The sequence below is a fragment of the Mercurialis annua genome, linkage group LG2 (genome assembly GCF_937616625.2).
Source record: "Mercurialis annua linkage group LG2, ddMerAnnu1.2, whole genome shotgun sequence".
Taxonomy (NCBI): domain Eukaryota; kingdom Viridiplantae; phylum Streptophyta; class Magnoliopsida; order Malpighiales; family Euphorbiaceae; genus Mercurialis; species Mercurialis annua.
Genome location: NC_065571.1, coordinates 5203866 through 5217820, shown reverse-complemented (window position 1 = coordinate 5217820; position 13955 = coordinate 5203866). Strand labels below are relative to the sequence as shown.

At 32.9% G+C, this 13955-nt stretch overlaps 1 protein-coding gene across 2 annotated transcripts; it reads left to right on the top strand.

Moving 5' to 3' along the window:
* The first annotated feature begins 7426 nt into the window (after positions 1-7426).
* LOC126667586 (uncharacterized) lies at positions 7427-13806 on the top strand. 2 transcript variants are annotated; one of them, XM_050360588.2, is made up of 10 exons: positions 7427-7573; positions 7866-9864; positions 9967-10104; positions 10642-10713; positions 11398-11439; positions 11660-11749; positions 11989-12096; positions 12193-12285; positions 12431-12510; positions 12597-13806. In XM_050360588.2, exons 2-10 carry the CDS (start codon positions 7909-7911, stop codon positions 13423-13425), a joined length of 3408 nt encoding a protein of 1135 aa, XP_050216545.1. In that variant the 5' UTR covers positions 7427-7573; positions 7866-7908; the 3' UTR covers positions 13426-13806. The 2 variants fall into 2 exon arrangements, with proteins under 2 accessions (XP_050216545.1, XP_050216543.1); XM_050360586.2 differs by having other exon boundaries at positions 10642-10717; positions 11393-11439.
* The last annotated feature ends 149 nt before the right edge of the window (positions 13807-13955 follow it).

Below are 13955 nucleotides of genomic sequence, written 5' to 3'. Positions count from 1 at the left end.
AACACTTCATGTGTTTCCAAAAAACAAAAAATCAGCATTTTCCTTGCATAATTCAAATTGCAGGTGGACCAACATTTGGCAACTCTGGATTGACAAAGAAAAGTATAAAAGTTCAGAACAAATAAGTGAAAATAAATGTAAATAATTAAAACCAAAATACAAAGGAAAGAGTGCATAACCTTTTTCAAAGGAGTCCAATTCATCCAAGCATTCTTCAACTACAAGAGGGGCCTTACAAGCTCTTAGCCAATCTTGTGTGCAGATTAAAGCCTCCACCAATTTAGGAGTTAATGAACTCCTGAAGCAATCAAGTACCCTTCCTCCCGTACTGAAGGCTGACTCAGAAGCCACAGTGGAAATGGGAACACCAACAAAGTCAGCAGCCTCTTTGAATTTTCTCAACCTAGCAGGACTATTTCTGATATATCTAACACAATCTCTCACTTTTTTAACAGAAACATTCAAATCTTTCAGACCATCAGTCACAACCAGATTCAAAATATGTGCAATGCATCTCATATGCAAATACTTCCCCTTAGCTACCCCAGTTCCCCATTGCAGCATTTTTTTCCTAAATGCAGACACTGCTGTATCATTGCTACTGGCATTATCCATAGTGATACTAAATACATTTTTAAGACCCCAATCAACCAGACAATTTTCTAAGGACTTAGATATGTATTCACCCTTATGGCCAGTGACAGACATGAAAGCTATGATACGTTTATGCAACACCCAGAAATCATCAACCCAATGGCAAGTAACACACATATAATTAATTCTCTGAATGCTAGTCCATGTGTCAGTTGTAATACTAACCCTTTGACTATGACTCTTAAACAGAACTTTCAATTTTAACCTCTCTTCTTCATACATTTTAAAACAATCTCTAGTCACAGTCCACCTAGATGGTATGATAAACCTTGGACATGCAGTGTTCATTAGTCTTTTAAACCCCATCCCCTCAACAAACCTAAATGGAAGTTCATCCACAACGATCATATAGCATACAGCAGCCCTAATAGCATCTTGATTAAATTTCCAGGCTCCCACCATAACATTATCATCAACAACATTCAAAGGATTAACAACAGGAATCATAGTTAGCAAAGTTTGTCTGGTCTGTTTACTATGTGGGTTTTTAAGGCAAGCAAGCATGTGAGCTCTCAAAGTGGAGGTCCCATTCATTTTAGAGTGACAGTTATAAAGTCTAGCACAATATAAACATTTAGCATGTAAGACTCTACCATTTTCATCACAGACCCTTTCAAAATGATCCCAGACAGGAGACCTACTTGTCATTTGCCTCCTCTTTCTTGTTGGGGCATTTGTTCCCTCTGCATTAGCAGGCACAGGTTGAGGGCCATTTATGCCCTCAACCTCCATCAACGAAGCAGTAACCACAGGAGCAGGACTGGGAGCAAGATTGCTCTCAGTCCCAACTTCAAGAACTGTGGGCATCTACAAACACAAAGAAACAAACAGGAATTAGTATCTTTTATAAGAAATATGGAACTTGTGAAAAAAAAAGTATCCAGAAAAATGCTTACCGTTGGGTTCATAGCCATTTACAGGATGCAGAGAAACAAGAAAGAAAGGGATTAAATTTCAGAGGCAGAGAACTTCTGGGACCAACAGAATCAATGGGATCAAGTTTTGCTTCCACCAAAGAGCATGAAATAAGACTTCAAAATTTTCAATTCCACCACACAGAATGAGATCGATGCTTCCACCACTTGATTGCTCAAAAAATCAGAAAAAAATAAGCATCAGAAACACACATTTACAGAAGTTCTTGCACAATAAGAATATACAACTGAAAAAGAATAAGACTGAAGAAGACTCACCCTTTTTAAACTGCAGTCAAATGAATCGTTTTCTCAAACATTAGATCCAAGAGAATCAGATGAAGCACCAAACCAACACGTGAATCAAACAGAAATAAAGAACAGTTTAGTCACAAACCCAGAATCAGATAAAGAACACATGAACTTCAACAAAAAGGAAAGAGATAATTAAAGACTCACCGATTAATCTGTTGTTCATAACAGAGAGAGATCGCCAGTCAAAAATTAGATCCATGTTGATGTTCCATAAAAACGAAAAAAGTTAGGAAGAATCAAATAATAACAGTAAGAAGAAGGAACTTAATGTAAACAGAAACCAAAACTGAAAAAAACACTCACCGGTGATGTTATACATCATGCATGTTCCTTCGAGAGAGAACGAAGGTCGAAGGATATGAAATATAACATCATCGAGCACTAAAAAGTATAAAAGGTGGAATCTGTATGATTAAAACCTTAAAACGCTAGCTTAATCGAAGTTTTAGAGGAGAAACCATTGCTGTTTTAGGATTTGAAAGGGTCGAGTGATGAAAAATGCAGAGAATGGAGACGAAGAGTTTGGGATTTCAGAGAGAAAAGGAAGAGAATCAGAGAGAAGTAGGCGGTGCAAATGAATTAGGTTTAGGTTTTTTTTTAAGAGGCGAATTTATACCCTACACAAAACGCTGCGGTTTGTGTAGGGTTAACTGGAGTGTCACACGTGCATGAAGCCATCCTCACACGTGCTTCAGCCCCCTCTCAAAACGACGCCGTTTCACTGGTTCGGTTTTTCGGTTAAATCGGTGGTCATCTACCCAAAACCGAATTGATTATCATAAACCGAAAAAATCACCCAACCCAACCCAAACTGTGCCGTTTTGCTTGAAACCACCGAATTTAATTCAAAATTTCGGTTTAATTCGATTCGGTTTTCGGTTCAATTCGATTAATGCACACCCCTAATTATAATTTTGGATAAAATTTTGAATTCTCTCCTCTCTTTCTTTTCTCCGCTCTCAAACTCTGGCTACAAATAGCAGCGCCGCATACACCAAAAGAAGGAAACTCTATTTTTTTTGGTTATGTGCACCTCATCTCTTACTAACAAATGATTTTTTTTATCATTCATTACTATCGTTGTTGTTGTTTTCTAGGATTTTCTATCTTGTATGAATTTGTTCGTCTCCAAACATGAAATTTAAATAAAAATCGTCTATAAATTTTTCAAACTAATTGATTAACGAGTTTGTAATTGTCTCATATTGTATTTTAAAAGTTAGTTTACGAATTTGAAAATTTTACAACTTTATTCATATTTTTTAGATTTATTATAGATCTAAAAGTATTTTATTATGTAGTTTTAAATCTGTAAATTATAATACCAATTTATTTTGAATTTATTTACAAATTTTTATTTTTTGGATTTTAGGTTATTGATTATTTTGGAGACACTTTAAGTAACTGATGTGGATGTATTTGAAACTTTTGTAATTGATTATATCACCAATGATATTTTATCTTTGACAAAGAAAAATTTTATTTGACTCTTTTGCACATTTTTAATTTCTAGGAAGAAAAAAGACAGTCTCTTTGACTCATTTGTACATTACTAACCACAATTTATACTTTAGAATTTAGTTACAAAAAAAATCTCATATTAGCTCATCTTCTTTCTAAAATAATGCAAAGGTTCCTTTTATACCAACTATAGTGACTACCATATATTTTATTCTTTGAGCGGATAATTTCGAACCAATTAATTATTAATATTATTTAATTATATTGATGGAAAAAAATGAAGGCTTAATCACTAAAAAATACCAAAATTATACGTCTTGTGTCAGTTATAGCCAAATTTTTAAAAAACACCAAATTTAGCCAAACTTTATAAATTTTGTTTCTATTTTAGCCATTTTTTAATTAAACAGGTTTTTTTGACACCTTATCGTCCACGTTACTGCCAACTAAGCAATTGGCTGGCATGACAACTGACATAATTAAATTAGGTTTGGCTATAACTGACACAAAATACATAGTTTTGGTATTTTTTAGTGATTAGAACTAATTTTAAAATCAAACTAATTTTTAAATTCAATAATTAATAAAATTCATATATATTATAATAAAATTCATATATATTTAACAAAATAATATTTTTTATTTAATGCTAATTAAAAGTAATCTAATTTCTTTTACTAAATTTAATTGATTCTAATAAATTTATTTTATAATATTTGATGGATATATAATTAATTTAAATTTTATTAAAAATAAAAATATTATATTTATCTTAAAATTTATCTTTTCAAAATTTCGATTGCCAGTCCGTCGATACCGCCACCGTTTGAGACCCAATTGTTCGTCTTCTGACGAACAACTTGAGAGTAATATATACAACAAACATACGACAGTGTTCATAATTCAACTACACACATATAAACATAAAAAGAATTACTCAATAGATCATTGCTTATTTAAAGGACGAGTGTAATTTTTTTTCCTCATTTGTTTCTCTATAAAGTGAAGCCCATTGTGATGTAATCAATATATATCACGATGTTTATAAAATATGGACGCATATATCATTTTATTCTGCATAGTAAAAAATTACTTTAGTTTACACATAACCACTTTTTTATTACCTAATATCAGTTATAACAAAATTTCAACAACATTGAAAATAATAAATCAAACTCAGAATCATCATGAACATTAAACACTTTCACCAAACTTAAATCAACATTAATTTTTAAGTAATACATTAATTCACTTTTTTTGATCAAATATGGCTAATTTTTTTAAAAATTATCCTTTAATTTTAATTTTAATTATTACTTAAATTAATTACATATTCATTAAAATAAATTATAAAATAAATTTATTAGATTTAGTAAAAAACTGGATTAATTTTAATTAGTATTAAATAGAAAATATAAATTATTATTATATATATGTGAATTTTATAAATGATATAATTAATTTACTAATTATTGAATCTAAAAAATTATCTTGATTTTAAAATTAACTTTAATCACCAAAAAATACCAAAACTATGTATTTTATGTCAGTTATAGCCAAACCTAATTTAATTATCTCAGTTGTCATGCCAGCCAATTGCTTAGTTGGCAGTGACGTGGACGACAAGGTGTCGAAAAAACCGGTTCGATTCAAATGGCTAAAAAAGAAACAGAACATAAAGGTTTGACTAAATCTGGTGGTTTTTAAAGGGTTGACTATAACTTACACAAGACGTATGGGTTTGACATTTTTTGATGATTAAGCCAAAAATGAAACATTATATATAAATATACGTACTTTATAGGCCAAATATCGTAAAAAGACCAAACTTTTCATAAAAGTTTCACAAAAGTCCTCACTTTTTAATTTTGTCGATTTTGGCCAAAAATATATTATTTGATTTCAATTGTGTCCAACTCTCAATTTAATTTCAATTGGCCAAAATCGACAAAATTGAAAGGTCAAGACTTTTGTGAAACCAAATAATAAGTTTTTTGGCCAAAATTGACAAAATTGAAAGATCAGGATTTTTGTGAAACTTTTGTAAAAGGTTTAGCATTTTTACTACATTTGACATACTTTAGCATTAGCGAAGAAGACCACATTGTACATGAAATAAAATAAAAAAATAAAATTAAATTCAAACAATGTTAAAAGAATAAATTAGTGTTAAAAAGATTTAAATTAGTTATTTTTTTGTCAAAAATTAGTTAGTTTATTACATGTTGTTGATTTTGTGTTGACTATATATTGATTTTAAAACTGATAAAAAAATATGAAAAAATCAAAATTAAAAAAGCTTAAAAAAATTAAAATTAAATATATAATAGATATTAATGCAGAGGTATAATGGTCAAAAATATTTTAAAAAAAATAAAAGTTAGTACATAAACTATAATTTTAAAAACAAATAATATAAAAAAGAAATTTAAATGAAATATGGATTTTAAAGAGATTGTAAAAATTAAAAAAACAATATTTTGTATAAAAAAATTCTTAATATTATTACTTTTAGGTGTTGTAAATATACCTTCAAAAGAATTGGACACGAATTGAATCCGGGCAAGCCCTAGCCATAAACAGTTATACATATTAATATGAACAAATGATCACTTTTACCCTGAATTTAATACAAAGTATCAAAAACGTTCAAATTAAAAGAATCGGATCATTTTTATTTTAAACTTTGCAAAACCGGCTCAAAAACACCCCTGTGCCGACATGACACCATAATTAAAGAGTGCGTTTCTAATTAATCATAATTTACTCTAACTAATCAACTTAAATACTAATTAATTACAATTAAATTGTAATTAACCTAAAGGTTTTCCTAAATCTTTTTTCAAAAAAAAAAATGAATTTTTTCCCAACTCCGACGAGGAGGAGGAGGAGCCTACTTGCCAGAAAAGGGAATTGCTGCTCCTCTTCTCAAAGGAGAAGCAGCAGCTCCGCTCCTCGTCTGAGGAGCGATTTGCTCCTCCGACGGGGAGAAAGATGGACATACACATTTGGGTTTGTTCATCAACTCGATGAACAGACCCGTGTTTAAAAGAAAATTTAAAATTTTAAAAAATTTAATTTTTTTGTTTAAAATTTTAAAAAAATTAATTTTTTATTAAAAATTTAATTTGGGGATTAATTTGTTATATATACAGAGTTTAGGAGTTAATTTGTACCTATATAAAATTTTAAATTAATGGGATTAAATTATTATTATTAGGTATTAATTTAAAATATTAAAGAAAATGATCATTTTAATTTTTTGCCATAAAAACCACTTAGAATAAAAAAAAAACACCATCAAAATCGGGGAGTGTGTCTCACTCTCTTGGGTGAAAGTGGAAAAGGATGATTTTGATCCGATTTTGCCAAATTCAGGATAAACGTGATCCTTTTTTTTTTCTATTTTTGATACTTTGTACCAAATTAAAGGGATAAAGTGATCCTGTATTCATTTTAATATCTATTAAAATAAGGAATTAATAAACTTTTAGTGTTTAAACTTTTTTAAAAATGACTATGATGTTTCAATAAAAATTTATAGCAATATAATGTCTGAACTTGTTAAATAATTATAAATTAATTGTTTCAGCCGGTTTTATTTCGGTAGCAGATAAAAATACCGGCTAATCAACTGTATATTTCAACCACGTAATACGCCATGTCATCTTTTTCTAACATAAACCGGTTGAAACAAATAACTTGTAATTATTTAATAAGTTCACTTACCAGTTTCATATAATTTTTTGTTGAAATACTATATCGTCGGTTTTTAAAAAGTTTAAATATCAAAAGTATAGAAAAATCCTTAAATTTTTTTCAAAAGTATATATTAGCTTTTTTATTTTTTTGGGCACAATTAAGCCCTCATATTTTCAAAATCAAACAATTAAATTCTCGTTGTTTTAAAATCAAACAAATAAACTCTTTTAACTTATTTTTTGAAAATAAAGAGGAGTTAATTGTATCCAAAAAATAAAAGGATTGATATGTATTTTGTGAAAATTATGAGGGTTTTGTTGTACTTTTTGCCTAAAATAAATAGTAATTACTGTAATGAAAAGGAAAAACAATACGTACTAATGATAATGGAATAATAAATATCTTGAACGAAAGTGTTCCATTTTCGTCTTATTTTCCGTTGTACGGACGGCCAACATCAACAAGAAGAGCCACTTCCTTTTGTTGCCGCCGGCGAACCCGCAAGTTCTGAAGCTTCACTTCCCAAGGTAAACTCTATACTATGTATTCAGTCTCTTCAGTGACATTATTTTCTATTTTTTTGCCCTAATTATGTTTTTTATTTTATTAGGGTTTAGGGTTAGCTTCTGTTGAATTTATCTAGTATTTTAATTGAATGCACATAGTAGAATAGACTTCAATGTAATTATAATTGGTGTATGTTAACCTTAGATTGTTACTGTATTTTGCAAAGAGTAACAGCTGATTGTTCTGTTTATGAACTGATGAGATTTAAGTTATATTAATGATCTAATTGTTTTTTACATTGTCGCATGGCAGGCGGAATTTGGTTTTATAGATTTTTTATATTGGAAAAAAAGAAATGAGCAGATATAGCAGGAATAAAGAAAAGTATGTAGTTCGTAGTGAGATTTCGAAAGGCTACTATGACCAAGGCACTGCTGCGCGGACAAGACCTTTGAGTTTTGATGAGATTATGTCGAAAAGGAAGGTTAAACAGAAACTGTCTGACAGTGAGAAAGAGGGAGTTGCAGAAGGTGTATCTGGAGATGGGGATGTTGGAAATATTTCAGAAAGGGGCCATGAACGGAGTAAGGATAGGAATGCTGAAAATAATCCAAAAAGGGGTAGTGAACGGAGTAAAGATGGCAGTCCCCAAAAAAATTTAGAAAGATTCTCTGGACGAAGTAAAGATGGGGATACTGGAAATGTGTATGATAGGAGCAGTGGACGAGGTAAAAATCGGAATGCTGAAAAAAATTTGGAGAGGGGCAATGACCGAAGTAAAGATGTGAATAATGAAACATTTTCGGAAAGGGGTAATAAACGAGGTAAAGATTCTTCCCCTGATGTCCAAAAGCATTTATCAGAGAGAGATGCAAAGGTCAGTTCCAAAATGAAAGAAGAGAACATCTCAATGAAGGATCACTATTTAAATAAAAACAGATATCAGGAAAATTATGATTCAGAAACCAAGTTGAAGATGAAAATGGACAGAGATTTTAAAGATAAAGGTAAAACTGAAGAAAAAGATCATGATAGGAAGAAAGGCAACGATTTAATTAAGAGCCGAGATAGAGAAATCCACAGTTCAGTAACCAAACTGAAGGGAAAATTGGACAGAGATCTAAAAGATAAAGGTAAAATTGAAGAAAAAGACCATGATAGGAAGAAAGGCAATGATTTAGGTAAAAGCCGAGACAGAGAAACTCACAGTTCAGTAACCAAATTGAAGGGAAAATTGGACAGAGATCTGAAGGCTAAAGACAATACTGAAAATGTTCATGATAGTAGAAAAAAGGATGAATGGCGGAGCAATAATGATAAAGATGAAGCTTTGAAGAAGCAGTCAAGAAACTTAACAGAAAGAGATAAACATGTAGACAGAAGCAGAAGAAATCCTGAAGGCGAGAGAAAATATCGAAATGGAGTTGATGAGAAAGATAGAGATGAGTATCTCACAAGGAAACATGATCTAGGTAACTCTAAAAGCAAAAACAATAGAGAACATCAATTTCCAATTGATAGTAAAGAGAGAGATGGGCGTGTTACAAGGAAATGTGACCCAGGTGAAGGAAATAATGCAGAAACTTTAGACACAGAGGAAATGAATGAATCTTCAAGATCTCGTTATGAAGAAATCAAAGTGAAAAGCAGACGGCCTAGGAGTCGAGAGCATGTGGAAAGAAAGAGAACGTCTATTTCTCCCTTGCCAAGGTCAAAAAAACATGCATCTCATCATGGCAAGCATGGAGATCGGGACTTCCATCATCTGAAAGGGAATTCTGGACAGAAGCATCCTGACGTTGACAGGACGGAAACTACAGATAATGGCTTAAATGACCATTATAAGAAGCATAGTGGTTCCACAAGTGGACTCTCACCAAGGAAGAGAAGAACCGAAGCTTTTGCTAGGACTTCTTCACCCCCTAAACACTCACCAGGAAAGAAGCGTGCTAAATGGGACCTTGCACCAGAAGGAGCAGACACTGCCTCTTCTGTGTCAGTGCCCCTTTTTCTTCAATTGCCAAATCAAACTGCATTTCCAAATATTCATGAGCCAGTCGATGCAGTTCCTGTTGCTCCAGTTATAGTCAAGCCTTTTTCAGGGGTTTCATCCAGTTATTTGTCAACCAATAAGAGTTACTCCACTGACTCTGTTCAACTAACACAAGCTACGCGTCCTATGAGGAGACTTTATGTGGAAAATATCCCGGTTGCAATCGCTGAGAAAACTATGATGGAATGGTTCAACAATCTCTTGATCTCTTCTGGTGTCAACCATATACTAGGAACCAGGCCATGTATTAGCTGCATTGTAAGTTTCTATTTACAAACCATATGCTTCTTATTGTTGTCAAATTTATTGTCACAATTTGGGGAATAGTCATATCTTGACAGTTACCTGATGTAATTGCAGATACATAAAGAAAAGGCTCAAGCTCTTGTTGAGTTTCTTACACCCGAGGATGCTTCAACTGCTCTTTCTTTTGATGGAACTTCCTTTTCTGGTTCGACAATTAAAATAAGGCGTCCCAAAGACTTTGTTGAAATGGCTGTAAGAATGACTATCCTATGATTTGTTTCTGTTCTTTTTTGTGCCCTTGAACTGATATTATGCAATTTTAATTTCCCTTTATAATTTCTGACGTATTATGTTGTGGCAGTTTATTGTTTTTCTCTATTTTGATGACTGCTGATGACTCCTTGCTGCTGCTTAGAATGAACTTAAGATAGTTGATTATCTATTCTTGTGTTTTCACTTTCACCTTTGATATTATTTCTCTTACTATGTCCTCTAATTTTCATGAATTTTTAATGTTCACCACATAATTAGATAGTCTTCTGCATGAAAGGGGGATTGTGGATTTATATTCCCCGTAGACACTATAAAATTTTATACATTAGAATGTCATATATTTCCATAATTTTTGGATACGATGCTTTGCTGTAATTTGTTTCTGCTGTAAAAACAGCATTTTTTATTCAGCTATTATCTTATTATTTGCGTTTCTTTGCTGCTTTGAGTTTTCTGAGGTATATTGTGGTTATCATTCATGGAGCAGGTTTTCAGACAGTTGCTATTTTCATGCAGACTGGTGATCTGGAAAAATTGGAGGCTGCTGTTGATGTATTACGCAGTATTGTGAAGGAGTCACCTCAAACAGTAGGTATCATTATCTTTGTGATTTTGTTGTTGCATTTTTTGGTGCCTGCATGTTTCCTTGGAAATCTGGTTGACATCCTGTGCCTTTGGTCTTTAACACCATCCGTGAACAAAAGATTCCCTATTTCTTTTTTGTAATGTGAATTTGTGAATCATCAGTGGAAATTTTCACATCTATACATTTATAGCGTGACTAATGAAAAAAGAACATCCACCATTTGATTCAATTAAATTCACAAGATATGGATTTTCATGAATATCCGCGGCTAGTGGATTTGGTCATGTTTGCTTTTCAGCTTCACCCATGTCCTGTTTGTCTTTAGTAATCTTTTAACTGAATGGAAGTGCTGGAATACATCAGAAACCTTGCCTGTTTAAGCTAGTTGAGTGAGACATTTTGATAGGCAATATTTATTTCTAACATATTTCTTAGGAAGGATTTTCCAGATGTCTAATGCCTTTCTATTCTGAAGGATAATAAAGGATAAACTTAGAGGATTTAACAAATTTTCTATTGTTAGTAGTGGATCGCCATTGTGCCTTTTCATTTGGTAGCAAATAAATTTAATCCCCTCTATTTGAGTTGGCACTTTTTGCTTGAGGGTGATATACTACTTTCCCTTATTTACATTGCAAGTATTGCACTTGCTTTTTTTTTTTTAATTTCATTGTTTTTTAGCGCAGATCTTCATTGGTGGAATTTCAAAGGCTCTTTCGTCTAAAATGGTAATTTGGCTTAAAAATTTCTCAACTTCTGTAAACAACTTACAGGAACTTCTTGGAATCTTATGTTCTCATCTACCTGCTACTCCCCCCCTCCCCTGCCTCTATATCCCGCTTCTCTCCTATATCTCACATTAAACTGCTTGCAATCTCTCCTTGTTCAGTTTCTCCCTATTCTGATTAATACTCTAATAGATCGGATCTTTTTTGGGTGTTTTACTAGGTTATGGAGATTGTAGGAAGTTTTGGACCTCTGAGGAGATTCCACTTTGAAAACAATGATGATCTTGACTGTCCATATGCTTTTGTAGAGGTAATGGAACATGGTTGTGATGTTGCTTTTAAAGTAGTGCATGTAATTTCTAGGCATGCCCTCTGTGTGGTTGCTTTTAAAGTAGTGCATGTAATTTCTAGGCATGCCCTCTGTGTGGTTGCTTTGTTTGGATATATTTGGTATATCTACCAATAACTTTTATGTTTCCTGATTATAAATCTATTTTTTCTCTTCCAACCTGTAATTCTAAGAACTAATATGGTCTCTTTTAATCTCAGTATACAGACCAATCAATCGCATCCAAAGCCTGTGCAGGTCTGAATGGTATGAAGATAGGAGGGCAAGTTATAAGTGTTGTTCAAATTGTTCCAGATGCATCAACCTTGGTACTGCATATGTCTGCTGTCTCTTTTGTAGAACCTTTTAGTTTATAGATTATTTATTCACATGGATGTGCACTTACCTGAGAAACAATATGCTAGGAAAGTGATCGAAAGCCACCCTTTTATGAAATCCCCAAGCAGGCAAAGCCACTTCTCGAAAAGCCTATGCAAGTTTTAAAGCTTAAAAATGTGGTACAGGGCATTTTACTGGACTATTTCTTTTCTGGCAATTATTTGATTGTTCACTTCCTATATTTCGTGGAAAAGACTACCATCAAATTTGATTTGTATTTTCCTAATTTACCTTTCATTTTTTGTTTTTCTGGAACATGAATAGTTTGATCCAGAAATACTAGCATCAATGTCTGACACAGAAATTGAGGAAGTAGTAGAAGATGTACGTCTAGAGTGCGCAAGGTTTGCGAAAAGAACATTTCTTGTTTGGATTTTATATTTATAATAGAGACATAGTAAGCAACATACTAATCTTTGCTTCCCTTCAGGTTTGGCACTGTTAAATCTGTAAATTTTGTCAAGCATGGTGAGAGCCCTGTGTCTAATACAGAGGCATGTGAAGTGAATGAAAATTTGGAATCTGCTGGGTCTCAGGAAAACTTGAGGGGTGATGAAACAAATGCTGAAAGTGAGACAACCAAAGAAGCTGTAGACTATAAATCTGTCGAAGGCAATGATTTTGAGCATGATAAACATGCAGATGATCTTATGGGAGAGCAATCTGACAGGAATACACTTGAATCCAAAGTACTCTCTCAGCAAACCTTAAAAGATGAATCGGACTGCACTCGTGATGGGGTGATGGAAATCGTGGAGATGAAAGAAACGAGCATGGAAGACAAATTGCCTATTGAAGAAGAGTTGAATTTGGAGGAACTCCGTGGAAAGCTTACAGAAACTTTTGTGGATGATCATGTAAGAGAATCAAACACAAGTAAAGGAGAACAGAATTGTGAAGAAGAGACGAATTTGGAGGAAGTTGGTGGAAAGCTCAAGGAAACAGAGAAGGAAGGTATTAGGAAACAGAACTATGAAGAAGAGTCGATTTTGGAGGGAGCTGGTAAAAAGTTGAATTTAACTGTTGCAGGTGATCGCATAATAGGATCAGATGCAGTTGGGGAGGGAGACCATAGGAAACAGAATGGTGACCTTGGCCGTATTTTTGAGGCAGGCTGTGTCTTTGTAGAGTTTGGAAGAACAGAAGCCGCGTGTGCAGCTGCACATTCTTTGCACGGACGGTCATTTGATAGCAGGACTGTGACAGTGGGATATGTTTCTCTTGACGCCTACCGGTCCAGGTTTCTGGGAACTGGTTGATTAAAGCACACATACTGATAATAGAAGACCCGTGCACCGTATTTCTGTATCAACTTTTGCCAAGTGAGATGTTGGAAATATTAGGTTCGACCTGTTTGAAAATTTTAAAATCCAATCGGGTTCCTGTATTGGTGTCTGTGCTGCTCTGGGTTTCGGATACAATATAGGGTGTAGAAGATAGAACTTATTACTGTAGTTTATCTAGACATTTACAGAAAACCGAATGGGAGAGTTGCTGATTTTAGCGGTTTTGTTGGGACGATGGTTTTAGCTTTTAAATGATCACATAAAATCTGTATTCATGCTCATTTGTTCTGTTTAATGCTCTTTGCTTTGAAAGAGCATATGATTGCTGAAAACAATGGAGAAAGGGTTCTTTTATTTGGAGTATTATCTATGCATTCATATTTCCATAGGATCCCAAGTGTAAAATCAAACTTAATTAAAATTTGAAGACATAAAAAAGTTCAAAACAAATCAACTGAACTGGCTGGTTCATTTTTTTTTTTAAAACATGTTTTAAAATGAAT

Bases quoted from the DNA above. Each gene is read 5' to 3' on its own strand.
- LOC126667586 (XM_050360586.2), top strand. From the start codon at position 7,909: ATGAGCAGATATAGCAGGAATAAAGAAAAGTATGTAGTTCGTAGTGAG. The intron at 11,750-11,988 runs GTAATGGAACAT...TTTTAATCTCAG, and splicing joins GTCCATATGCTTTTGTAGAG to TATACAGACCAATCAATCGC. The intron at 12,286-12,430 runs GTACAGGGCATT...GAACATGAATAG, and splicing joins TTTTAAAGCTTAAAAATGTG to TTTGATCCAGAAATACTAGC.